General features: G+C 36.6%; 1 protein-coding gene across 1 annotated transcript in view; it reads left to right on the top strand.

Moving 5' to 3' along the window:
* The first annotated feature begins 843 nt into the window (after window positions 1-843).
* Window positions 844-27,804, top strand: part of ANKRD50 (ankyrin repeat domain 50) — a 41,627-nt gene continuing 14,666 nt past the window's right edge. The window contains exons 1-2 of the mRNA XM_026081478.1: window positions 844-2,132; window positions 24,365-24,594. Of these exons, the coding sequence (XP_025937263.1) occupies window positions 1,654-2,132; window positions 24,365-24,594 (709 nt within the window). The 5' untranslated portion in view covers window positions 844-1,653. The remainder of the gene's footprint in view (window positions 2,133-24,364; window positions 24,595-27,804) is intronic.

Raw genomic sequence — 27,804 nt, 5'->3', positions numbered from 1 at the left:
CGCCCGCGGCGGGGGTGCTGTGGCTGGGATCTTTGTGTGGAGCCGGGTGTGTATGCGCGCTGGGGGAGGGGAGCGGGGGACAGGGCGTGTGTGCTCAGCGCCGTGGCTCTAAGAGGTAGATGAAGGGCGGGGGGAGCTTCCCAGCTGCTCGCTTGACTTGAGGGTTTTTCAAGCTGGCACGATCGGGCTGCGAGAATGTTGCTGAAGTCACTTTTGAGCCGTGTGCGTGTCTCGGCTGAAAGAAACTGTAGGAGGGTGGTTAAAGCGAAGCCCAGGATAAAGGGTTTTGTTTTGGGGGGCGGGCGGGGGTGTCGAAACGGCAGTCAGCGGGTGACAAGCACACCGGCAGTGTGTGAGGTGTCGGCGGCTGGGTGAGTGTATTAAACTGTGGCTCTCGAGTCTGCAGTGTGTCCTAATGCATACGAGTCGTGAACAAAGAAGTGTGCAAAGAGCTGTAGGCAGCTCTCGAATGTAAAATAAACTTCAAAAAAAAAATGAAGCTAGCTGTAGAAAAATTGAGTAAAGAGAGATTTCAGTGATGAAACCTTGTTAGAGGGAATATCTCTAAGATAATGGGATATACTCAGTTCTTGTCAAGAGAAAATGCAAGGCTTGTACCCTCTGTGGTTCTGAGGCCACTTTCATATGTTTGTTGTTTTTGTTATATTTTTAATATGTGGCTAATTGCAGCTTATACCAAAATCCTTAAAAAAATGTTTAAGATTAATTTAGTTTCATAGTATAGGGAAAAATAATGAATAAGAGCCCTTGACTTTACTCTTTGTTGTCTGCATTAGCAAATGACTGAATTATGTCTTGCATGTAGGGTTAAAAGTGCTGTCTTCTTTATTTCAGAGCTCTAGGGGAAGATGTTGTCTCTTCTGACATCTTGCGATTAAGATACCTGAAAACAGGTTCAGTAAGAATCCAGGTTCCTGAAGAAGACGGTTATGAATGTATTGAAATAAGAAGTTGTAAACATTTCCCCCCCCATCATCTATACCACTTAAGAAACCGTAATCTGAAGCACTTCCTGGGCACTTGCCCARATGAATGGAGTCTGCATAGCTCACTGTCTAAATTGACCATTTCTTAGTGAGTGGTACCTATCCACATGTTTGTGATGCGTATATAATACTCCTGAAGAAAAATCACTTTCTCTGTAAAATTCCCAGAAGGAACACTTTATTGTGGACAGCTTTTTCTGGATTTTTATCCAGAGAGATTAATGCCTAGAGTTGAAAGGCATTTAGTGTACACTGAAAAGTTGGCTTTCCCTCATTTTTTCCAGATGTATTGTCTCCCCTGTATACTGGGAACACACACAACTACATAAACAACACATGTAGTCATGGAGCTGTATGAACTTTTGAGCTGTATGAGAAGTATTATTGAGCATTGGTATCAGACTGCTTCATGATGTCAGCTGAACTGTGATGTGTAATGCTAAYCATAATAAAGCATCCAAATGGAGTGACACCTATCCTGCGAAGAGGCTGATAAGTTTTATGAGAAAAGTTAACAGATTACCTTAGTCTCTGGCAAGTTATGTGCAGAAGACTTTCTGTGCAAGATGAATCTGTATTTCCATTCTTCAAGATGTTGAAGGTGTATTGCTGCTTATGACAAATTCAAGAGAAGAAGCTTTATAAAATGGCTCAAACCAGCTTGCTGCAAGGAAAGCAGTTTTACTGTAGGGAGTGGGTTTTCCACAAGCTTCAGCACTGCCTCCAGGAGAAAGCTAACTGCAGCAGTAGTACTGCCAACAAACCATCTCTTGTAGCAAATTCTGGGAATAATACTGGTGTTGTCTCTGGGAAAGGAGCTGCCTGGGGTGTATTGTTGGTAGGAGGGCCCGGTAGTGGGAAGACGGCCCTCTGTACTGAGTTACTGTGGCCAAGCTCACCTGCAAACCTACAAAGAGGCTTACATCGTCAAGCCCTAGCCTTCCATTTCTGCAGGGCCCAAGACTCTGACACTCTGTGTGTTGGAGGGTTTATTAGAGGCTTAGTTGCACAAATCTGCCGCAGTGGACTGATCCAGGGATATGAGGACAAACTAAGAGATCCTGCTATTCAAAGTCTCTTGCAGCCTGGGGAATGCGAGAGGAACCCTGCTGAAGCATTTAAAAGGTAAAAAACAAACAAACAAACCTAACCAAAATAAAACCCAAACAAAAAAGGCTGGCTTCTATTTAGGTTCTTCCTTCCAAAGAGTCTACAATACAGACAGTTTAAAATACGCTTGTTTTGCAGAATCATGACTTGTTATCTCTATGGATTGCTCTCAGAGCTTGTAGACTGTCCATGGAAAAATCTAACTTTGTCCTCGTAGCTGACCTAAATAAATATTTACTTTTTTAAACAATTTAATACTAATAGTGAATTTATTTACATTCATGTAGTAGTATCCTCAGTTGTACCTGCATTTTAGAAGGAGTTTAAAGTAACAGACTTCAGAGTGGAAGGTATCTAATCAGTGGCCTTCAGCTGTGATAGAAATAGGGCAGTTTTCCTTCAGAGACCTGAAATGGACATTTCGGGACCCTCACAAAAGCTTCCAATACTGGTTTCTGTTGAACAGGAAGCTGGACTAATGGATCTCTGGGTCTGATCCAGCACATCAGTTTTATGTTTGTCTAAAAATATGTGGTAGGAAAGTAACTCTTAATTAACTTCTTATGTTACTTCTTGCAAATATGTATGGATTATACTAATAATCTATTTAAAATCTAAAAATACTAAAAATCCACTATTTACGGGCACTCTGAAGTGTTCAGTGAATCAGAAGTTTATCAAGAGGGCTCTCTTTCCTCCCCCTCCTTTTTTTTTTTTTCTCTTCTCTAGTCATACTGAGTATGTGTGTAAGCGTGTATATACAAAGGTCACTTAGGAGAATCTGCCTTCCTGAGCACAGCATTCATAAGTGCTCGTCTATCAGAAGCTTATTCTTTTGGGTGAAGGAAGATTCAGAAAGCACAAGGCTTGTCTCTAGCAATACAGCTCCAACTGATTGTGTTGCTAGTATGAAAGTTTCTTTTGGTGTTAGTTAAACCAAGGTTCTCTATTATTGCACGGTGACTTACCTTTTTGTGGTGCCTGAATAATGGGACTGTGTCTGTGGTATAAAAAGCCCTGTCAGTTTTTCTTTTTTTTCCCCCTCTTCTGACTACCAAGGCAGGGGCTTGGTAAGCAACCACTGGGGTTGAACTGTAGTGCTTGATCATATTGGCAAGGTGGTGTAAAAGAGCCTTACAGTTCTGATGACTGCTTTGTTCTTGCCTGGTGAATAAACAGGATGCAAGTCTACCATTGTTCTCAGTATAGTGTCTTTAAAATACCACAAATAGACTAAACCAAGACTAATTCTGGATTTTTTTGTTTGTTTGTTGCTAAATGAAGATGCAACTTCTAGCAGCTATTAAGGTCCTAATTTGAGATGTCTTAAGCCCTGTCAACTTCTAATGACTGAAAACAGGATGAAATTAAGTGTCTATAAGCAGAATAGCAGACTAGCTATCTAGCTTTAGGCAGACTTTTAAAATCATGGAAGAGGATTAATCTAATTTATAAAAGCCCATTTATGTTTAAAAGTCTGTTACAAAGAAATCTTACTAATTATTATGGCCAAGTTCTCTCTAAGAGCCTGAATTCTGGTTCTGCTTTAAACATGGTTGCCTTGTTCCAAAGAATAGGAGCTAGGTGTATGGCTTCAGATGAAATGCACTATAGAGATACAGAAGGTGACTCTAAGTCAGCTTTCTAGATGAAATTAATTTTTATGAATACTTTAATGATTGGCTGTTTTAGTATTTAGTTTCTTGTACAAGGTTTGTGGGTTTTTACTGGAAAAATAACATGACAAAACATTTGGCATTAGTCTTTCCTTACTCAGATTTTGCAGCAGTGATTGTGAACTTCTCCTGTTACTCTGAAAATACTTAGACTGTAGTTCAACAGCTTCAGTCAAGGAGAATTCGAGGGTTTTCTCAGGTGAATCCTGTGATTCCCTTGCTGCCCACCTACCCTGATCTGTTTTTGAAAGCAGCTGTTGTAGCTAGCCTTCATCCTCATGTTTCAGATTTAAGGAAGATGAGGTGCTAGAGACAAGGTGCTGTACTGGGAATATAGGTTTTCAGCACTGTGACAGGGGACCAGGAGATGGCTGTTGACAGCAGTACCATGAGCTTGTTCTGCTGCCTGTATGATACAATCACTGTTCTACAGACATGAGGAACTTAACTACCCCTGCCCCCAAATACCTTAATCATTTGTTAATGTAATTTTGTTAAAATATGAAGCACAGAAAAAATGTTTTTCATGTTTCCTAAGACTCATCACTAAGCCCTATAGTATTCTAGTCTGGTGTATTTATATATACATTCTGTTAAATGCAAGCTGTTGTAATGTGAAATGAGTTCTAGGAAGACATACAGTCAGCTGATTGTCTTTCATATTTTGTAAAGACACTGAAACGGCATAGAACGCTCATCTCAATGCTCCATTCATGTTACTTTATTTTAGTTTTCCTTATTCAATAGACGAGTGTCTTTCTTTAAAGACACTATCACAAATTCTTACTCTGCTTTGCACGGCTGCTCCAGGCTGAGCTACGTATTCATGGCCTAAAATGGAAAGACTTCTCTTTATAAGTACTAAACAAGATTACACTATTCTATTTTTGTTCCAATTGTCCTAGAAATAGTAAGAAAGAAACTTTTAGATGCCTTGTAACGTGCTAGTTTATAAGCGATATCATGTTCATTAGTCAAAGCAGTGTATCTTTTTATGAAAAAGATATTCTTTAGGTTTTCTGCAGTCCTGGTGGTCATAGTGATACATAAGCAAGTAATTATCCAGAGAGTTAAGGCTTTTCTCCTCCTATTTGAATGTCTCTCTTCAAAAATTTTTTGTGTATTTATAATATTAAACTGCCCTAATCATTTTAGGGACAGGTCTGTAGATTTGAAGAGCTGGATGAACTGCTACATACAAATGTATTTAACAAGCATTTGTTGCTGCACTGACAGCTGAGAAAAGGAGTTGCTACTCATGGCACCAGTCCTGAAGCGCTTTTCTCCAGACCTGCAGTTCTGGAGCAGAGAGGAGCAGCCTTAATCATAAGGGAGAATGCTGAAGCTCAAGTTTGAGCTTTAGGTAAAAGCAAAGCAGAAAGTATAAAGGAAGCTGCAAAGAATATTTCAGATTCTAAAAGTACAGGGGAGAAATGCATTACACTGAAATTTAGTTGACAAAAATCTATTATATTATTCTTATCTATTTAGATAGAAAAAGCAAAACCAGAATAACCCAATTTCTGCCATATTACCTTTGGTGTTGTGGGTGTGAGTTGTTTTCAGTTTTGTTGCAGCATGTTTATACTTCTAGTGACTGGTAGAAATACAGGTAGATATCAATTATACAAGAAAAGAGGAATTCTGATAAAGCAAAACCATGGATAATGCAGAAATTCATGTAAACTAAGCTGTAAAGACACTCACCCTTACGATTTCTGTTTATGCTTTACAGAAAAAAGAGATGACTTTAGCTTAAGACAGTAGGGAGTGGGGGAAGACACTTCTCCCATGTGTTGTGCTACAATTAGGATTAGTGAAGAAAGGCAGAGCTTGATTAATTCACAGCCCAGATAGTGAACTGCATTAGAAGTGTAGAACTAGTTTTCATTGCATAGTCAATTTCTTTTCCAGCTATAGCTCTTAGTTTGAAAGACATCCACTGCCAGAGTTTGAGTCAGTTTCAGAGAATTTAGAACAGCTGTCTCCTAAATAACATAATGTAGTTAAGCTTGCACTAAACTCACTCTTAGTGCTTTGGTCTAGTACAAAATTTGAGTTTTGTGTAATGCTTTCTTGTGGATGTCTTCACAATAAATTTAAAATCTTGTGAGATTTTGTACATACTTGTTTCTTATATTCTGTATCTGGGGTCACTTATGTTCAAGTGCTTTTTTACTTGTGTAGTGACCCAAAATTTTAGTAATAGAATGTATCTGTACAATTACTGTAGTGTAGGATGGCCTGCTCTAAGATTTATACTGGCAAAAAGGAATCTACAAGTAACTATCCCTCATCAGTAAGATCAGTAGCTCCACCCAAGGAAAGAGAGGAGGAAAAAAAAGAAAGAAAAAAGCTGCTGAACACATTTGTGATTGTGTAAGAAATTAACAGAAGTTTTCTTGAGTTGATGTTATATCTTCTTTAGCAAAAATCAATATAGCAGAAGCAATGCCACAGAACAGAATTGTCCTTCTTCAGGAAAGACACAAATATTTATTTCTTCTTCAATGCAGACTGGTGGTAAATCCAGTATCATGGCTTCTTTCTAAGATTTCTGGACAAGCCCAGCTTTCTTTTCCCTCTATTTTTAGCTCTTTATCTTAGCCACTCATTTTTAAAAAGAAAAAACCCAGGCAGCTAGCTAAAAAAAAGGTGGCCACACCAAAACTTTAAAATAATGATGATAAAGAAACATTGGAGATTGCAGCTTCTTTCCACGTTGCAGGAACACATGCTAGTGCTCTGTAAAGCTGTCTGCTTAATAGCTCTGGTATAGTTACTGTGTGTTTGAGTACACAAGAAATTTGCATTCTAATGGAACATGACCAATAATGTTAAGTGATAGGAAGTAAAGCAGTTCTGTAGTTGTGTAGAATATACAACAATCTGTACACTTGATTGTAAAATGTGTGAGGTCACCTAAGGTTTATGCTGACTGCAAGAATGAAGCAGGCGTTTATATTGATTAGACTTGAAAGCCTTCTTGTTTGAGTCATTGGTTTGGAYGGCATTAAAGTACAACAGTTTTTGTGCCAATAGGTGCTATGCTATGTATATAAAGTTACTTTTAGCTTTTGGGGGGGAATTTTGCAATTAGTATATAAAACTTTGCAGGACTGAGCCTCTGGTGTTTCATGGTTGGCAATATAATTGAAATCTTACAAACAGCAGAACTTGGAGTAAAAAAACTAGGATTGTGAATCCGTGCTAACAGACATTTTCTCCCCCCACCCTTGCTGTTTGGGCTTTCCATGCTACTTAATTTTTTCTTTCTTTCTTTCTCCCTCCCTCCTTTCCCCCAGGGCTGATGTATCATCAGAAAGTTGCAAATTGCAGATGTTTGGGTGAGATTTTACCTTTGTGTAAAAGTTAAGGGGAAAAAGTTTTATTTCAAGTTCCAGGTTGCTTGTTTGACAGCATAGAAAAACACAAGTTTGTTCAGCAAATGTTCTGTGATAGTTGTTCAGGGACTTTAAATGTACAGTACTGAAATGCCATTTTTTCTTGCCATTTATCGAGCATAAATGACGGAAGGGATTTAGAAAATTGGTTGTATACGATAAATAATCAGATGAAGTGTGAAGAAGCTGTTCTTTTTGGAACTCCTTGTATGTTCTTTGAAGTAAGTAATATAATTAAAATTATTGTGGATTGTGTAGACTTTATTGAGCAGTTAATTACTGAGCTTTTCACTGTTAGGAGTAGCTTACTGTTAACTGTATAAACTGTTTTTTGGAGTAAATCTGTAAAGGAAATGGCCAGTTCCTCCGCAGTTGCTTTCATTTCTGCTTTTATTTTCTTTTTCTCTTTATTTATTTATTTACCATTTACTTTCATACTGTCATTAGCTAATAGGAAGATTCACATCCACTTTAATGGCTGAGGCAAGAGACTAGAGTATCTCGGCTTTCATGAAAGCAGAAGGGGTTAGTCTTTGATGCTTTACAAACTTTGAGTTGTTCTCACTAGTGAATTAACCACAGAGCATGCATCTGGTGCTGTTAGCACCTGGCAGAAGCATGAAAAGGACATGATTTCTGATGGTTTTATTGGCACCCAAAATTCTGTGACAGCTGTGAAAATAGTAATATTAATTTTACTCTGGAGTTGAGGTGGCAGCATGTGGTATTCAGGCTATACGTCTTTCTTTATTTTCCTTTCTTTCTTTGCTTCCTTTCTTTTTATGAAATGCATTTAGTAAAAGACCCTTTTTACCATGAGCTTATGAGGGGTTGAAATAGAAGATATTCTGAGGGCAACACATTGGAGAAAATTACAGATATCTGAGCTCAGGCTACTGCGAACTGGAAAACTGCTGGGCTTTTTACCAATTTATTCTGTAAGACATTAGTAATTCAGTATTAATCTTTTATAGAAAAGAAATACCTTGACTTTTCACACCCAAGTCTCAGACTGTCTGGAAGTGATCTGCATCTTTTTGTCCAGTCCTCTGCTTCCTTCTGGAAAGGACTGCTACACAGCCCTTCCCTCTGCAGCTCTAGTACAATTTTGATAGCTGTAGATTTGCAACAGTTAAAAGCTAATACAGAACGTGGATCTTGTCACACTCTCTAATTTCATAGAGCTRTAAATGGTAGAAGCAAAGCCAAGGACTAACTATGTCCTGTTTCATGGGAAGAAAGATCTGAATGCATAATAAATGAATTTACAAAACCTTTTAAAGAAAAAAGGTATTAAACTTCATAGCGTGTTTACTCATTTACTGCATGTAAAGTTCAAATATGTGAGTGACTAATTTCCACCTAGAGAGAAGGGGTTGTAGCGGACCTCAGAAAATCAAGTCCATATCCTTGCCGCAGATAGAAGCCAGTAAGTCTGTTTTTGAGAAATGCTTGTTTATCTGCTCTTACGCTTCATGATCCTTACTGTCAGAAAAATTTCCATACAACCTGAATTTTTCTTGCTATAATCTAGGCTTGTTAGTACTTACGGTGTTCTCCAGGGACATTATTTCTTTCCTCTTTAGGACAGCCTTTTACATATTTGGATGCTGTTATATTCTTTTTTGTCTCTTCGTTAAGCTAAATAATTCCAACTTGTTAGTATTTCATCAGAGGTCGCACCTAAGAACATGATATTAAAAACTCCCATAGCTAAATTAAATTTTCTCTAGCCAGAGGGAAATTTTGTTAGCAACATTTTAAATGTGTAAATACTTAACATTCTGCTTCTGTACTTTCCCAGAATTTTGTCTATTCCTACTTCTTTCACTTATGCTTGACCAGAATCCAGAAGCTAGATGTAGCCCAGAGGAGCTTGACCTGGTGCAAGACTGAATTCTGCATGTAATAGTAGTCATAACCATTTTCAGTTAAAAGCAAGCTCAGAAGGGAGAAGTCTTGTTTCTGGTAGGTGCCTTTTTGTTGACATCAGGCTATTGATGCTTTTCCATGAGTTGTTCAAGATTTTGGCACCTACGGCCTGCCAGAGAAGAAGTGCAAGCAAGGCTCTAGCAAGGGAGGATTCTACTTTATTTCTGCTTTCCAAGAGACAGGTGAAGGAAGGTTGTGAAAGTTCTGTTCTTTCTCTTGAAACTGTACTACTATGCCTCATTAAAGTAGAGGAAATGGAATAATGTGCCACTTTTCTCCTGGGAGAATTAGATTTGATTGCTGTTCCAAGGGCTGTAGAGATATTATTTTCAATCCAAGGTGGTAAAAGTTATACAAATGGGATGGAAAAAGCCTTTTTCTGAGAACTGCTTGCTCTCATTGCATTGGCTTTTACTGATTGCAGATAATTGGTGAGTTTTCATAGAAGGTAATTATTCCCATACTGTCCTCTACAGTGTTTTAGAAAGCTGATTTTTGCCTCAAGTTTAAGTATTTTACTTTTGAACTTTTCTCTTAGATTTGTGTAGTGACATGGCAATATTTAGTTTCTCTGGAAGAGTAAATTGGTTGCTTTCTCTTGTTGTACAGAAGCGCTGCATGCAGTTATTTCCAAAAAGAGTCACTACTACATCCTCCTTCTTCATGTATTAAAAAAAAAAAAAAAAGTTTTAGGCTGTAAATGCTAGAAAAAGGTTCAAGGCTAGGAATTTCCTACTTGAGAATTAAATACAAGGAGACAGCTGAAGTTGCCTTCTAAATCCTATTCCTCTTGGGGGGTTACAGCATCCTTTTAAAAAGTTTGTTCTTGGTGGTCTTTCACATGTAATGTTCTGCAAGTCTCATTTTGAAATTCCACTTGAAGGTGAATGTTGGAAAGCCAGGCTCTCAATTCTGTGTGATTTAAGGGTAGATTCATGAAAGTCTTAAGTCTCTTTCTGCTTTTCAAAAAACTTAAGTTTTGCCATGCCTGAGTTTGATGGTCTTAAGGAGCACATGCTCCTTTTTATCCTGCCAGTATTATATACTCAACCGTAATAGTAGAATTATAATTTGCTTTGAATATCTCCTGATGAAGAAACTTTGTGCCAAAAATACCTACCTTCAACAACAAGTGGCTGAGGTACTTTTTTAATTAAAAAAGGTTTACAAAAACAGCATAATTCCTATGGATTTCATCAGAAAAACTGGACTATTCTTTTGTCTTTAGCTCCCTGTTAGATTAATATTCATACAGTGGAAGCTTAAACTTCATGATTGTGTAGTGAGAGACAAAATATTAAAGATAACAGACAGCCTTCACAGCACAAAGTCTTTTACCACTCTTTGTAGGAAACAACCAGATGTAAGCTGATATCTGCAAGATCAAAAGATCTATTGAGATCTGATGAAGAAAAATGGTGAACAAGACAGTCTGTATAAAATAAATAAGGAACAGTACAGAAAGAAATCTATTGCACCGAACTTTGATACTGTCTCCTGTGTGGTGATATACTTTGAAGCTGTAAACAACTATAGTGTAATAATGTGTGGTAAAATACTTCTTGTCTTAAATTTAACTTACAACAGTTCGAGTAATTATGAATACAGTTTCTATGCTGCCTTTCACTTTTGTGTGGTATGGGTCTGTTGTTAATTTATAAGTATTTACATATTTACATCATTTACATTACAGAGACTTCTAGTAAATATAACATTTGTTTACGTTCTAACTATTCAGTAACATGATTTATTTTAAACTCAAATGTGATAGAGGTAGGACACAGACTGAAAATGATATCAATTCATGGGTGAGGAAAGAAACAATATTTTGATTAGAACAAGCACAAGAGCTTGTAAAAAATCTGCCAACTCAGCTTGCGTTTGCAACTCAGTGAAACTGAAGTTCTGAAAGATAAATTACTATTTCATAAACCCAGTCTTTTGAGAGCATCTCGACTCTGATGTAGCATCTGTTGCTTAGAGTGCACATATGTAACTGCTGGGTTTCTTAGAAAACGTGGTGGTTTTGTGCTCTCATTTCCAGACTGTTAGAAAATTGAGCATTGCCTGAAGCTTAAGTACTTTGTGCCATGTTTCTCTTTAGGCTTTTCCCTTAAATCTTGGAGTTAACGGGTCACATAGCAACAGTTAGTGTTACTACAAGAACAAGTTGTATGATGTTCTTTCATTGTATGGAAGCACTGCATACAGACTGAACATAATACCATTTAAGGTTTTAACCTTTTCAGTTTGAATTACCATAAGAAAGTTTGCCTAAGGCATTTTAATAATGACAACTTACATAGGCCTTTTTGTCTTCTACTTCTGTAGGCATTAACATTTTGCTTTTAATCTGTGTGGATCAGTCTTAAACCTTGCAGGTTTTCCTATAAGCTGTTTAGTTAGATGGACCTTCATAGCAATTCTCACTTGTTAATTATTTCCCTTCCCTCCTGTTTTCTATGCACATGTTCATAGCTTGTGCAAGGGTTTAAGTTCTTCTCTTTTCTTCCTTTTTAATGAAAAAATGAAAAGGATTTGAAGGATTGTGAAGTAGAAAGGACTTAGTGTGTCTAATGTACTGGAAAAAAATAGTATTTAAATATTTTCTTCTCAAAGTGTTAGTGAAGCAATGCATTGAAGAGAGTTCAGTTACTTCCTTTACATGATTGTGTGTATAATACACTGGGAATGGTGAGAAACCTTCCCATACTTTATCTGGGAGCAGGTGCGTTTTAAATAGTTAATGCAGAATAATGCAGAAACAGCTCATGATTGAAGAATTACTGCTCAAAAAWATATATATAGATAAAAAGATGTTGGTGAAATAACTATTGGATTGGCTTATATATAAGGTGTTCAAAGGTATTGCAGAGGAAGTGTTGCAAAGAATGTAGGTTGGTCACATCAAAATGTGGGATAGYGTGAAAGAAGTGCTGAAAATAAGATCAAGTAAAGAAAGCGGACAGTGAAATTTACACAACTGCTGGAGTGAATGGGGCAAATCAAAGTCCTCTGTGTTGCATGTTTGCAGATGCCTCCACACAAAGCAAGGACCAAAATTTCTTTGTCATTGAGAGAGGGTGATCGCACTTTTTGGCTTGGTTTTGGGTGCCATCGTTTGAATTGAGGAGAGTGGGAGGAAGAGATGAATGAAGGATCATACATGAGTGGACTTGCAGTCCGGGGGCCATCATGATATCTTTTCCTTGTTTTTGTTTGTTTGTTTTTGCCAATTACTGATAAGAATTAGCGATAGTGGTGCCTCTATAGAGCAGCAGAGGTATCTTGGTAGATGAGAGAGATTAAGAGGAAGGAGGAATGGCAGCATCTTAGTTAAGGTTATTTGAAGAATCAGGAAGCTGTCCTGGAAGAAACTAAACTATTCAGGACCCCTAGCTAGATAAAGAAAATAACAGCAGTATAGAGATGGCAGTAAAGAGCGGGTATGAATGAACCTCATGAGAAAAACTGGAAAGAAGGGGAATACAATGTGACTTCTGTCTTAAAACAGTTAAATAACAAATCTTGCGGTTTAATTATATTATCTTTCCTGCAGAGATGGTGAGCAAGATGTAAATCACTAAGCTGTTTGTCCTTTTCTGTACATTTTCATGAAGAAGAGTCCCACAAGACATTGGAAGAAAGCTGTAGTTTGTAGGTAAAACGTAGCTGACATGCAATAAGAGAAATTTTGTTTCTTATATTATTGTAAATTACCTCAAATTAAGAAAGYAGTAATGCCTCTTTGCCTTCTCTACCAGTTAGAAACTTAAATAACTGACAATGCAAAGAGCATAAGTAAGAAAGTTATGAACTTTCCTTTTAAGCTGCTTTAGAGTTGCACTGGTGTAAATGACATACATCCGCATACTAGTTTCAACTAGTAGAGACACTTGGATAAACTTTACAAACTTTTAATGCATTTCATTGCCAATTGTATCCATCAGTTTGATTTCAGTTGCTTCATTTTATATTGGTTAGTGCTGCCACTTTCTTTGCTTCAGCTTCTCTCCCCTTACTCTCTCCTTTTTTGGAGAGTGCGGTGGGGGGGATATTTTCCAGAAGATTTGCAGCCGGTCCTGGACATTCTCATTAAGTTAGATTTTATAACCTCAGCTATACTTCTTTTTTTTTTTTTTCTTAGTACCTCCTTCTCTTTTAAATTATTGCAAGGTTGCTATCTACAGTAATTTTTTCCTAGATAAAGAGGATATATAAAGGAACAACAGGAGCTTTACTGCCAAATTAAGAGAAACTGTATCTGCTTGAGTTTGGGGGAGACAAAAACCACAAAAAAACCCACAAAACACTCAAAAATCAACACACCCAATCCTTCAAAGTAATTAATATGTACCCAGAGTGATGCAAGAGGGACATATACTTTGGCTGCTGTTTTGTGGAGTATGGAGGAAGAATGCTGAATAGGACACAAAGCTGCTCCATCTGCTGCCTTATCAACTAAGACAGTGCAATTAAAGGTTAGGACAATCCTTTTTACTTGAGGAAAATAAGATGGAAAAAGATACACGATAATACAAACAGAAGGAAAGCCGTCTTTAGTGCATGACTAGTAAGGTAAAAACAGCTTCTGGTATTTTTGCAGAGGATTTTCTGAAAACAAGGGTGGATAATGTAATTCTCTAATTAGTAAAACAGTTGAAGTATAGGCCATTTTATGATGGAGTGCAAGAAATTAGAAAGGCAGATGTGACAACGTGACTAGGGAATGACCAAAATTTCAAAATTTATATTGGTGTTTAACCTGGTTCCTCCAGGTAGGCAACTCAAGAACCGTCTGTTATGAAGAAACGGCCTACTCATGCTACCACAACTCTTTTGTGTTTCCCAATCAGTAATGTAATTTTTTTCTTTTGAGATCAAATGCATAGGAGAAATCTAATCTAATTTTGGGATTGCCAAAGTTACTGCTTTTATATGATCTGCATTATGCTATTGTCTTTTGCTAACAATCATGGGATAATGGAAAATATGGCTGGCTGAACAGTAAACTAGACTATAGCCTGATAAAAGCCACACAACTGACTGTATTCAGTGCAGTTTTCTAGCAGTCTCATCTGTGGTTTTTGTGGCTAGTTTTTCTCCCAGGTCAACAAATACAATCATATACGTGGAAAGCAATAGCTGTTATTTCGTTTTTGTTTATGCGCTGCATAAATCCAGACACAAGTAGGAATTAGTCTGTCTCCCAAAACATGGAATAATATCATCAACTTAAAATGCTTATAAAGCTGCAGGAGTTTGTATTCAGTTGTACATGAATGCGTTCAGATAATACTACTCATAGAAGAAGTTATATTTGATTAGCAAGTAAAGATTGATTTTTTTATTTTTTATTTTTAATATGGCTAAGGAACCAGCTAATTAATGAGAAAAATAAAAAGACCATATATTTCATTTTGCAGTACCTTTGATTTTATAAATGATTTAAAACTAACTTTGCATTTTTACCATATTCTGTTGCATGTCTGAAGTTGTTAGTTTTCTTATTATGGTACCCCACTCCTACATGTTGCATTTCGACTGCATACTTCTGAGTATTTTCAGAGTAGGTTATTATCCTAACTTTACACATATGGAAAATAAGGTGCACTATAGGCAGTTCTCTCAYTTCAACTGATAATATTTTTCAGTGAGTCTGATTTGATGCTTTCATCTCATGCATTTGATGTAAGGTGAACCTTCTTTGATACTTCTCTTTATCTTTACAAAGATACTAAGTTGCGGAAACAATCAAGAAGTTAAATGATGCTTAATACAAAAAGAAGGGGAAGAGGAAGAGCAGTGATTTTGACCATTTAACAACACATGGCTTTTAAACAACACATGGTAGATGACAATTCCCAGGGGTAAATATAAATAACAGCAACTTAAATAAGGGCTTAAAACCTGTGGGTGGAGGAGGAGAGGAAATAGGGTTATTCATATAGGGTCATAGGAGGGACAGAGGAAGATAAGTGAGGCAGTTAATCAAATACTTTAGGTGTCTTTATACTAATGGGATAAAAGTATGGGATATAAACAAGCAGAACTGGAAATCTTGGTACACAGTCAAGATTGATTTAAATGCTGTAAAAGACCTGTCAGGATAACTTATATAACTGGTATGTTAAAAAAATGTAGCTTGTTAGGAGGGAAAGGTAGGAAAGGCAAGGAGGACTTGCTTGTATCTCACACTTGCATCTAGTTCTAGAATGTGAAGATGTTACAGCTGCTGAAAATCTCTGAATAAAAGATGTACGCTACTGATGGTGGTAGTGTTGCAATTGTAATATCTACTTAAAAGGCTGCTGATAAAAGTCTTATCTTTTATTGACTATAAATAAAGATACCTACCAACTACACTACTGGACCATCTTGTGCATCTAAAAGTTCATCTGCTTTGTCAAAGTATAGAAGCTGGTCTACTAAGCAATATCCCCACACCTATAAACCATGTCTTGCCTAAAACATGGATCCAGACCAGCAAGATCATGTAAATTAAGCTTTTTTTTAAAGAGATCTAGTAGAATTATCCAAAGCATAGGACTTGGACAGTGGTGTCTATGTAGCTGAAAATTTTGTAATGGCATAATGAACAGGAGATAGACAACAGTTGGGAAAGCAGGATATAAACACAAATCTGCCAGTGACCGTATTTTTAATGCAAAAGAGGAAAAAATAAGTAGAGGAAAGATTTTTTTAAAAATTTGATTCTTACAGATTGAAAGGAATTAGCTGAGAAAACAAAAGGCAACTTTTAGTGAGAGTGACTGAAATGGTCCTAAAGACACAATGTTTAAAGGGAAAGGAGAAAGAAGGGCAAATTAAAACCAATGGACTTCAAGAGGGTGGATATCAGTGACCTTGGATGATTTGTGGGTAAAATCACATGAAGGCAAGTATAAAGAAAAAAAAGATTTAGCTGGAAAGAACACCAAAGTCTAAACAAAGTAGAAGAGATGTATTAAATGTCCAATTTAGTGAAACTGAGCTCCTCATCATCCTTATGTTAAACGCAAGAGGGAAGTCTACAGAAAGTAAGTAGATCAATTACTAAATATGAATCTAAAGGAGTAACATGAGCATGAGGGCTCTCATCTGAAAATCTGAAAGTTCAAGGCATTGTTGATATTTCCTGATAGATGCATTTTGTTTGGTAATAAATAATTCTATTAAGATGTTAGTAAAAAGAAGACAGCATCCACCAAATGTTGGCCCAATATTCAATGGAGGGGAAAAACTGACAGCACTTAGAAGGCTGAAAAGTTAAATGACTGCGTATCACCCTTTTTTAAAACAGTTGTTTTGCAACCAGACAGCTAACACAATTGAAATGAGCAACAAAGTAAGATTACAGCCTAAAACAGGAAAAACATAGAATAGATGTGATGTTTTCCAATTGTTAGTGTGTGAATTGTTACTGGTTATCTTCAAATAACTTCTGGATGGCAGAGTATTCAAAGACTTGAAAGAAAAGGACAGATATTTAGTGTCTCACTTTAAAAAGAGAAGAAAAGGAGTTGGGGAATTGTAGACATATCAATTTAAATAATCAGACAAACTATTTGCAAGCAGCTGGAAGAAACAGTTGAAAAACTGCTAACATGGTATGGTGTGGCTTGTTTTTGACAAATCTAATCTGTTTTCTTTCTACAACAGTGTAATAGTACTTGTGGATAAGGAAGAAGCAGTAAATGTCATATTTTGACTTCAGAAAGGCTTTGATGATATTTACATGACATTTACATAAACAGGCTATGTTCTAGGTAGAAATATATTTGGCTACATGTAAAATGAGTTGAGTAACTACCCAGAGAGTAATTATTGTTAGTTCGTTTTCAAACTGGCATGTTACATCAGGCAGAGTTTCATAGAAGTCTGCCCTGGGTCTGTGTCTCTGCAGAGTTTTCCTTAATGATCTGGCTGACTAAATAGCRAGGAATGGTTATAAGCTTCGGTCAGTATTGGCTTCCTTGTCATGACACTTGTGTGTCCATGGTGAGTAGGACAAGAAGTAGCAGGCTTAAATTGCAGGAACACAGGTTAAGGTTAGACACATGGGGGTAAGCAGAAAACTGTTTCTAAGGATAAGAATATTGAAGCACTGGAACAGATTACTGGGGGAGATAGAGTTGATCATTGATAGATTGATCATTGGACATCTTTAAGAATGTGTTAGACTAGTATCTCTCAGGAATGATGGGTGAATACCTCTTCTAGTTTTAAGCAGGAAAGTGGACTAAATGACTGCTCAGTTGTTAAAAACAGAACTGGAAGAGAGAATAAATTACTATTTTATATTACTGCACTCAGGAAAATGTGTTGTTTCCTGCACCCTCTTATTTTTTTGCCATTGGTAGGGGATGCAGATTTTTGCATGTCAGACTGAATAGTTAGAACATACTTTCTAGGCAGTCCACCTATTACACCAAAATATTTGTTCTTATGGTCTCGATTTTCTGTGTTTTCTGGTAAATCCACGAGTCTGTAGATCTATCAGCAATGTTTTATAAGCAGAAATCACCTACAAATTCATGTGAGATAATAGGAGGTATCTAATCAGTACACAGGAGTCCAGCATGCTCTGCTTATATGTGACTGATGGCACTCAGAAGGTGGTTCTGTGATAGACTCTACCTTTGTCAGACCTGATGCCCTGGAGCTGGTTTTTGTGCTTTTCTTGTGGGACTACAAGTCTGCTTTACAATTACAGATAAAATTCAGGTTACTGCAAGACATTGCAAAATGAGGTACTGAATTATACAGCAAGACTTTTTTGCTGTGTCTAATTGATCACTTCTGGAAAGACCATAGCCTAAACTTACACATATGTCCTGTTCCTGGAGCTTTCCTAGTAAGCAATACTCAATTTAATTTTTGTTTTCTGCTTTCTATCTCATTCTTCATAAAACTAATTTCGGTTGGTTACAACTGCTAAAGCCAATTCCACAGCTTTGCAGAGGCTGTGCAGCCTCTGAATTTTCTGAAAAATCAATAATTTACTTTAGTATAATATACATCAGTGCTTTTAGTCCACAAATGTATATAATCTCAGTATTGTACTTTGTGAGAAGGTCATAATCAGTTATAGATGCATGTTATCATGTTGAAAATTATGCAATAGCTACTCCAATAGACTGATCAAAGCCATATGTATGCACACAGCTATGTATGCATAATGAAACTGGACAATTTAACTTTCCCCATATTTAGCAATATGTTCTGCATTGCAACATTTTAATTGTAGAAATATTTTTATGCTTCAAAACCATAGTATTTTCAGAATACCACTGTTGATTGATACGTGAGAGTGTGTGTCTTTTTTGGAATATTATAAGCTTTATGACCAGCTGGACAACTGGTAAGACACAAAGCATATATTATGCATGCTGCTGTGTCAGGAATGGTGGCATTATTGTACAGGAAGCAGTTATCAGGCTTTATCAGTAAAATTTTGTCTTAATCTGTAATTCAGAACCCCTCTAATCATTAGTCAGAATGAATTAACATCCAGGTATATAGACTGTTGTTGTCAGTGATCCATAAGACATAAATGCCCTGTTACAGGGCAAAGTAAAACTCACTAATCTGAAAGCAGAACTGCAAGTAATCTGTTTTTTCAGTTCTGTAGGAATTCAGCTGCTGAAAGTGTTCTCAGAAAAAGATTAGTATTTCATCAACTGAGCAGCTGGAATTGTTATTTTTATTAGAAATTTACCTTTTCTTCTTTTATTGTGACCTATGTCCCATATTCAGTTTGGAAAAGAAAAGAAAGAAGAATTCAACTCTTAACTTACCTATATATTTGTTGAAGCTCCTAATGACCTTTAACAGATTTATCCTCACAGGCTTGATTCTTTTAAATGCAAATTAGAAACTGTGAAGTGTATAGTCTTAATGGTTTATAGTCTGGTAACCAACCACTGGATTGTTAAAACATGCAAACAGATGTTCATTTGTATGCTCATAAGACAGTGGGGAGCAAGGTGGGATATTTTGCTGTATGCTGTGATTTGTGATAATTTTATTAATATAGATGATTAAAAAAATCTGGAATTTTGTACTTTGTCTTCTGCTCTTAAGCTTTGGATTTATAAATTTCAAAGCTTTTAAGCCTATTCCATGAGCAGCGGAACTAATGAAACCCTGTTGCCTACAGATTTGTGCCCTATATCCTTAGGCATCTTGTTGTAACCTGGGCTCCCTGCTGTGCCTCCAGCTCTTCCTGCCTGCTCTAGAGAGCCTTCTCCTTCCCTGCATGTCCCCGAGTTGTGGGCTGGGGAGGATGGAGCTTGTGCTACACCTGATTCAGAACTGGCTTAGGCAGGATCAGTTTTCTGCTTACTGTGGTTAGGATTTTTGCTAGATTTCTCAAATATATATATATTCTTAAATATATATATATATATAAGCATCTTTCTTCCATTATCTTAATCTTCAAAAATTCTTTAGATCAAATGCACCAATGACCAATTTTGCAGTAAATTCTATAGGGCATTCTGATCTCATAACAAGGACAGCACGGTATAGTCTCTCTCATGTAGGATGATTTTTTTTAATGAGGTTCTACTGGCAAAAAATTGAGAAAAGAATAAATCCAGCTAAATCCCAGTGTACACTTGACTGCTGAGATCAGTTAACCAGCTCCATCATGTTGCCACTAATCTTCCAAATCACCAAACCTTTTCTTCCAAGGTATTATGATTCAATTTCTTCAGCCTACGTTTAAAATCCTTAAGGAAATGCTTCTCTGGAGTTCGTGGGTATTATCTGTTATTCAGTGTCATCACCTACTAGGAGTACAGTTTCTAGTAACTCCGGATAGTCATAAGTAATAGGGCATTAATCTGAGCATTATTGTAAATAACACACATAAGCTATCTCACTGGTAATGTTTTTTTGTTTTGTTTTGTTTTTTGAAATGCAAGTGGTCATTAGGAAATAAGAGATTATTCAGAGATCTCAGCACTGAGGTGCTAGTGATCCCAAGTATGGGAATCTCCACTTTCATAAGACTTTAGCATTCTCATAACAGAATCTGGGAGACAGATTAGCTTAAGTATAGCATAATAGCAACCTCGCATGGCAGATGGTGATAAGCATCATTACTGAGAGGCTTTTAGCACCATTTTTAAGCATCGCTTTGGGAAGTATACATTACTACTTTAGTGTTCACGTCCTGTAGTTTTTTCCTTGCAATGCTGCTAATGAGAGATTGTTCTTTCCCACTTGACAACGTGCAACTGTTAAAAACACAACCCAAACAACAGATCTAGCCATGTTCAAAGCAAGGACATTGCACATTCAAAGTCTGGTCCAAAAGAGAGAAGTACCCAGTACAATGCTTTTCTGTTGGTACCTAAGAAAAATCTGTGTGGGCAGAACTGTATCTCTAACTCATTCAGCTGGGTTGGCCTGGTGTGGAAAAGAGCGTGTTGTGCAGGTGCAAGACTATGGCCGTGTGGCTGCTGTGCTCCCGTGTGCGAGGGAGGGAGCCTTGCGGAGCTGCTGGTAGAGGTTTGTGGCCTCGCACTCATCTGAGCGCGCTGCTACTTTGAACACATTTAGACTGCTTAGGACCTCCTTAGGAGATGAGGGTTATGTGCTTGTTGTGTCTGATAGTCAGCAGTGAACACAGGCAGCTGGACAGAGAAAAGAGACCCTTTTTAGGGATAAGCTATGTTCATGCTGTAATAGATGGCAAAGAATTTTAATGGAAGAAAAATTTTCCAAATATCCCAACTTCAGGAAAAAATTAAGTGAGGACTTACCCGTGACCTTCCTATACACCAAAGACAATCAAATATGGGGGACAAATTCATAAGAAACTAGGCTTTGTTATTTCCTTTGCTCTTAGACCTGCTCATTAACTGTTGCCTGGCATGTATTTTGGTGGACACCTGTTTCAGTTTTGTGGAGGTTTTTTTAGCAATTGCATGCATTCCACTGTGACTCCCTTTTCAGTCTTTGTGGACAGCACCGCTCTCCTCCTTTGTTCTGTTGTGTCTCCGTATTTTTGTGGATTCAATCTAAAAATCTTAAGGATAATCATAAGCAGAACTTCAGCATTGCCCATGTATATTCCTTTCATGTGTGGAAAACCCTATTTGCATGGGCTCAGTCAGCTTGGTAGCAAACCTGAAGAAATCTGTGGGATGATTGATTGTTCTGAGGACTATTTATTTGCTAGAGTCTATCAAAAAAAAAAATCCTGGTTCTGGATAAATAAGTCACTACATTACATCACCATTAAATTGTATTCTGTACTTTAAGATACTTAATCTTGTTGCTTTCTCTAAAAATTTTCTATTTTTTTWATTATTTTCTATTCCTGCATTTTGTTGTTTTAAATCGAGATTTCTATTTCAGAAATTTTCTGTTATAAGGAAATTGCTATGTAATGATAACCACTTTTATAATTATATTGAATATGAAAGTTCTTGAAGATGTAGCTGTTTGTTATCATTTCAGAAATTAAAGAAAATCAACATTAATCTTTTGAGTGGCCCTTGGCAAATTAAGCGACTCGTAACAACAATCACTGTGTACAAAGGACRTTGTTAATTCCATGCTGTTATGTAAATTTCTTATGAAAATAAGATTTTAGAGGGGAGTGGGAATTACTGAAATGTATATGGTGGTACACATGACTTCACTTCTGGTACATTGTATTCACTTACTGTCTCTGAAGAGTTTCAGTTATGTTATTTGGCATCTACTCTGAGATCATAGATATAAAATGTCTAGAAAGAACAGAAGTTTAGCTATAGGTTTGTAAGGTCACTTGAAAAGAAAGTCTAATCAGTGTCTCTTCAATGCCACACTTCTAGTAATATTGCTGTAAGCTGGGAGAAGCCATTGTCTATCTGTCTGTCTCTTTCTCTCTATGTATGCATTTTTTTTTCCTGGTGGAAATTAAGCTATGCTAAGATTCAAGAGGAAAAAAAAAAAGTGGTGTGAAATGGGAAGAAGGTCCAGCATAGGGAGACAAGGGTGTATGGAATAGCTTTGTATGAAGCACAGTCAACACACTAGGACTCTTCTGGCTGGAAGGAGATGAGTCAGGGAGAATATGATACAAGTCAATAAACTACAACTGACTTTGAGAAAGTGAATATAGAGTAATTGCTCACCGTCCTTTCCAGTACAGAAGCTAAAGGGTATCAAACGAAACAAGGAGATATTGGGTTTAAAACAATGAAAGGAAGTGATTTTTCACACAGTGTTTAATTAAGCTGTAAAACTCCTTGCTACAGAATGTTATAATCTGTGGAAGAAAAATCAGTTAAGGACTATGAAATACAAAGACCAAATCTCTTATTTCAGAAAGTCCCTGGAACCACAATTTGCTGGAATCTGAGTGTGTGTTCTGGGAAAATGGGATTTAGTGCTTCCCCTGTCCTTACATTTTTCCCTAGACATTTACTTTCAGCCGTATTTGGAGGCTGGCTGAACCTTTTGGTTTGACCTACTCCAGCCAACTGTTACAAACAGTAGGAATTAAGCAAAATAATTTGGGACTCTTTCCCAAACATGGCACTTAACTTCTCTTGGTGGTATTCCCAACAGGTAAATACTAGCAGGAACTTTGTCAGATACTACTAAGATATTTTATAGGTGTATTTGGTAAGGTCCCTGGAATTTTAGGTGAGCTTAAGATACCATTACCAGTTGTTTACCTCTTGAAATAACCTTCATACTTGAAAACTAATTTCGTAGAGAGACCTATGTGAAAAGAAAATTGATTTAGATAGAAGCAATGCAGGGAAACTGCTTTGACATGAATAGCTGAGGGGGCAAGGCAGTGTTCTGGTGGGGGGGAAAGGGTGGAAAGTGTGGTAATTTCAATCTGCCTCCTTTCAGTGTGGGATTGGCATTGCTTAGAACAGTAATTTTAACCTTATGGCTACTTTAATTTCCTGTTCTGTAAGTTGGTAGCTGCTTAACTTGCCAGTTTAGTGCACAGTGATTTTAGTTGCACTTCAGGCATTTTCTGGAGGAGTGACTAGTTTTGTGGAAGTACCAAAGAATTCTTGTGAGTTCTTCAAAGAAGTCTTGTGAATCTGAAAATAATAGAGGCTAGTATTAGAGATTTAAAATTAATCTAATATTGAATACTTTAAGAATACAAATGTTTTGTACTTCCTTTTTATCCCTTGGGAAATTTTCTCCAAGTGTATTAGATCACATAGTCTGTTATGCTAGATTCTACTGTTACTGTCAGAACATGAAAAGATGTACAGTTCTTTTACCATTTTTCATTCTTCTCAGTCAAAAAACAGAAAATAACAAACATTCTACTAACAGTGCTTACAAAACATTTCTGAAGAGTGGGTTGTGTTGTTTCCATTAATAGGCAAGATTTGCCAGTACTTTAATATAAGTATTTGGTAGGTAATAATTAATGTGTTGGCCAAAGTGTTCTGAAGATAAATTTATTCAATAAAACAAATGAAAGAAGATTATTATGGACTCAAGTAAAAAAATAATATACTTACGACATGCATGAGGTTAGAACCTTTGTTATTAGCCATGCACTGATATGCATTAGTATAGATGCTGACATACTTAGCATGCAGGATAATCCTTTTTCAGTAATGGAACTTGGCAACCTCAATATAAATAAAAACAAACACACCCAAGGCCCTGCGGAATACCTTAGTTGGCTACTAGATGCATTGACATTTCATTTGTGAAGGCATGGCACCAAACTGCAGAAATTCAGTTCTTTGTAAAACCGTTACTCATTTAGACTAGAATTTTCAGCTTAAAATTTCAGGTGTGTTTTATTTAGACTTTTGTTTCATGACCAACTCTTGTTCACTGTTAGTTTCTAAGAAGCAATAATAGCAGATTTGGCAGCCAACAGTGATGAACTACTTAAACTTGAGGGCAAGTAACTGCTTTCTTACTAAACCAAAATTCTTCTAATTCTTCCAATGAACCTTGAACAACATGATTTTAAAGTATTGTTATATATCATGAGTTCATTAAAAAGTAATACTGCATAAGCAATAACTACATTATTGACTAACTCAGACTATGCATATTTAAGTAAGTTCAGTCTACTTCAGTATTTTCTGTGGTAACTATTTAAAAAAATGCCTTAGATTGTTTAAAAATTAAATCTACATTTTTAAGCTGATCATCGCTYTGACTTGAAAGACTATATACTTGTTAATGTATTGTTAAATGTATTTAAAACACTGATTTTGTTTCATGTTCCTTACAGGTGCATTCTGCTTCCGCTTTTGGGAATGAAGCCCCCTCAGCAGAGCCTCTTCCTGCTTGTAGATTCAGTTGATGAGGGCTGTAATGTTTCCGAGGGTGAACAGACTTCTACAGGTTTATCTGGAACAGTAGCAGAGCTTTTAGCTGGTCACTTTGAGTTCTTCCCTCCCTGGCTGCTCCTTCTATGTTCTGCCCGCAAGCAGAGTAAAGCTGTTACAAAAATGTTTACAGGTGAGTACAGACCATAAAAAGTGTTTGTTACCTGTGCCCTGTAACAGAGAGAAAGTATTTACAAGACCCTCGGTGATGGCTGAAAGTAGTGATGATGCTTAATTCAAAAAAATGGTCATGACAGAAATGATAGTTCTTAAAAAATACACGTTCCAGTTTACTGAGAACTGTGGAAAGCTTAAATCAGCAGAGTATTTTGGACGTATATTATATCTTTGCAATACAACTTTTGGTGGCTGTGAGCTTTTTTTCATGCTTTGCTTGTCCTAAAGAGCTTTGAAACAGGGTAAATGATGTGTAAGTACTTAAGTATATCTGCTGTATACACCCATTTCTATAACCTCAAAAGATTTTTTCATCTCATGTTAAAATTTCTCCTCTTATTTTCAGAAAGCAGGGAATAACCTTTGAAGGCAGAACTTGAGAGAGTAACAGTGTAGATTTGCATTCTTAGAGTATATTTTTGGCAGAGGCTGCACAGTGAAGAATGCCTTACAACTTCTTCATCCAGGCTTTACTATGTCACGAGAACATTTCTTCACTATAATGACATTGTTACTGGATATTTTCTGAAATTCAGTAAAAGGCAGTATCCAGACTGGATTCCAGGCCGATGCATAAAGCCTGTGTGTGTTAAGGCAACAATTAGGACAAAAATGTGATTATAGAACATAGACCCGTAGGCTTCCTCGTTGCCACAGTGGCAAAAGGTCAATGTGATAATTGCATTTGGAATGAAGTACTGTATTAATCAGTGGCAGACATGAACAGTGGTATTTGGGAGAATCTGAGAACCAAAAGAAACTCGGGTAGTTTCATAGGGCTTCTTTGGATGTTCATATGGGGATAGTTTTGTCAAAACTTGGCTGATTAGATACGTTGTCGTTGCCAAAAAACAGACAAAACTTTCTTCAGAACTGTTTTATTTCCTTTCCACTGAATCGTATTAATATTGCAGACTCGTCCTAAAAAAATGCTGTTGTCTTCTAAGTATGTTTCCAGATGGAATTCTTGACAGGAAAAATCAGCAGAACTAATGGATATGCCTTTAAAATAAATTTAATTTGAATGAGTTAAGTCCTCATTTCCACAGAGAATGATTTGATGAATAGCATAATAAGGAAGTTGACTTGGAATATTATAATGCCATCTCCACTGTGGAAAAGGTACAAATAAGAAAGAATGAATCCAAAATAATTGGATATAAATTGAGATGAAATGTTAGGGTCTGTTTGGAGGAAGTGGTGTTTTTTTCCCACTCTGAGAGAAAACTGTAACATTACAGCCAATGTGACAGTTGTCCACTTAATACACTATTGGATAATTTTCCGATTTGCAGCCATTTCTCAAGTTTGCGAAAGATTTAGTGTGAATGTGAGGATGATGGCTGAAGCTTCTTTTAACTTCAGATACATTGCAAATTTGTGTTGCAAAACTCAAGATAATGTTGATATCGTGTTTTTAGCCTGAAAAGGATAGTCTGTCATTAACACTTCTACTGAGGCAAACTCTTCTGCTTTGTTGTATTTGCGTGTTTGCTTTTAGCTGAGCCAGTTTATCTAAGCTGGTTAATGTGGCAGGCTAGCAGAATTCAAGATTTGTGATGAGTGTTTTTTGCACTTGTGATAGAAGAAATGGTGTATGATGTGCTCAGCACTTTGGGACACTATTATACTGAAATTCTCATGCTTCCAATTTCCCAGCAAATAAGCATTCACAAGCCTAACTATAATATGAGCGCTGTACGTTTTTTTCGGATGTGTTTCTTCAATCTGGAACAAAAAAATCACTTTTGCTCTAATTTAGTAAGATGGATTGGAATTTTTTCAGCATTATTTTAGGAAAATGAGTCCCATCTGCAGTTTTATGTGCTAAAACTTTTAGAGTAAGTCATGAAAGATATACTAGCCAATACTAATTTGTTTATAATCAGTTTATATCAAGTTTCATTTAAATTTTTCATGTAATGAAAACTTCTTTTAGAAATCTGCTGAAATGAGAGCTAAACCTATTTGTCAGAATGTGTTATAAATGATTAGGGCAGGGTTGCTGCCATGGCATGGTCCTGGAGATGGGTTTTTTTGGGTGTCCAATACAGATGAGAGTTCTGCAAGCTTATCCCTAACAAAAATAATTTGTGCATGGAAGAAAGAGTCCAGTCTTTTGTCCACAGTTATCTTGCTGCTGCCAGTGGTAAACATATCATTCCTACCACCAGATACTGTACGAATGAGAAAAGATGAAGGAAGTTTATTCTAGTCCTGTTTGTTCCTTCACTTTTTTTTTGGCAACTTATTCATGAAAGTTGAATAATTCTTTACTGTCTGCATCTGCAGCGGCTTGTGTTCTGGCCCCTTGTGTATTCCAAGATGCTGTAGTAGCACAATGTGCTACAGATTTTTCCCCTTGCTCCAGAATCTCAGCTTTTGTTAATTTAAAGAAAAAAATATATTTTTTGCCTCTTATGGCTGCAAAGACAACCTCAAAAAAATAAGAACCAAATGTAAATTGATGCCTGCATGAGTCTGCGGTCACCCTCCACAGTGAGCAAAAACCAGCCAATTGAGTAAAAAAGAAGGGGAACAGATAATGCATGTCATGCTGCCTCCTCTTGTATGTAAACTGTCAGCAGCTACCACATCATGCCTGCTTGCTTTCTTTTGGATCTTTTTCTTATGTAGCCGTTCACTCCTATGCATCCATAATTATCCAAATCATCTCCTGCATTGTCATTTGCTGTCATTCATCAACAAGTATGGACTATTGAATAGATACATTAAACACATTCTTTCCAATCTTTTATTAAAATTTGCTATATAGAAATATAGAAATTATAGAAATACAAAGTTCCTTTATATTTCTAAGTAACTGAAAAATCCCTCTAACCTGAAAGTGGCACAGAGCATAATTTTTTTGTTTGTTATGCTTCAGCTAATTAGCTAATACAGGTGTTTCTTCTAAAATGAGGCTAAATCTTAAAAGTACAGCAGTTACTCTTAAACAAAATTCTGTTTTCAAAGATCTATCGTATTGTTTTAAAAGCTTTAGATATTTTGAAATCAGGCAACTTTATTTAGATAGGTTTGAATGAAAAGCATTTATTTCCTCATTTAATAGCACAAAGATAAGTAATTAAAATGTTTAATATCTTTATGCATAAATGCACTATTTCTTGGTTTAAAGAGACTTTTTTAATAGACGTTTACTTAA

This window comes from Apteryx rowi, unplaced genomic scaffold (genome assembly GCF_003343035.1).
Source record: "Apteryx rowi isolate R43461 unplaced genomic scaffold, aptRow1 scaffold_55, whole genome shotgun sequence".
Taxonomy (NCBI): Eukaryota; Metazoa; Chordata; class Aves; order Apterygiformes; family Apterygidae; genus Apteryx; species Apteryx rowi.
This window is presented reverse-complemented; position numbering and strand designations above follow the sequence as displayed.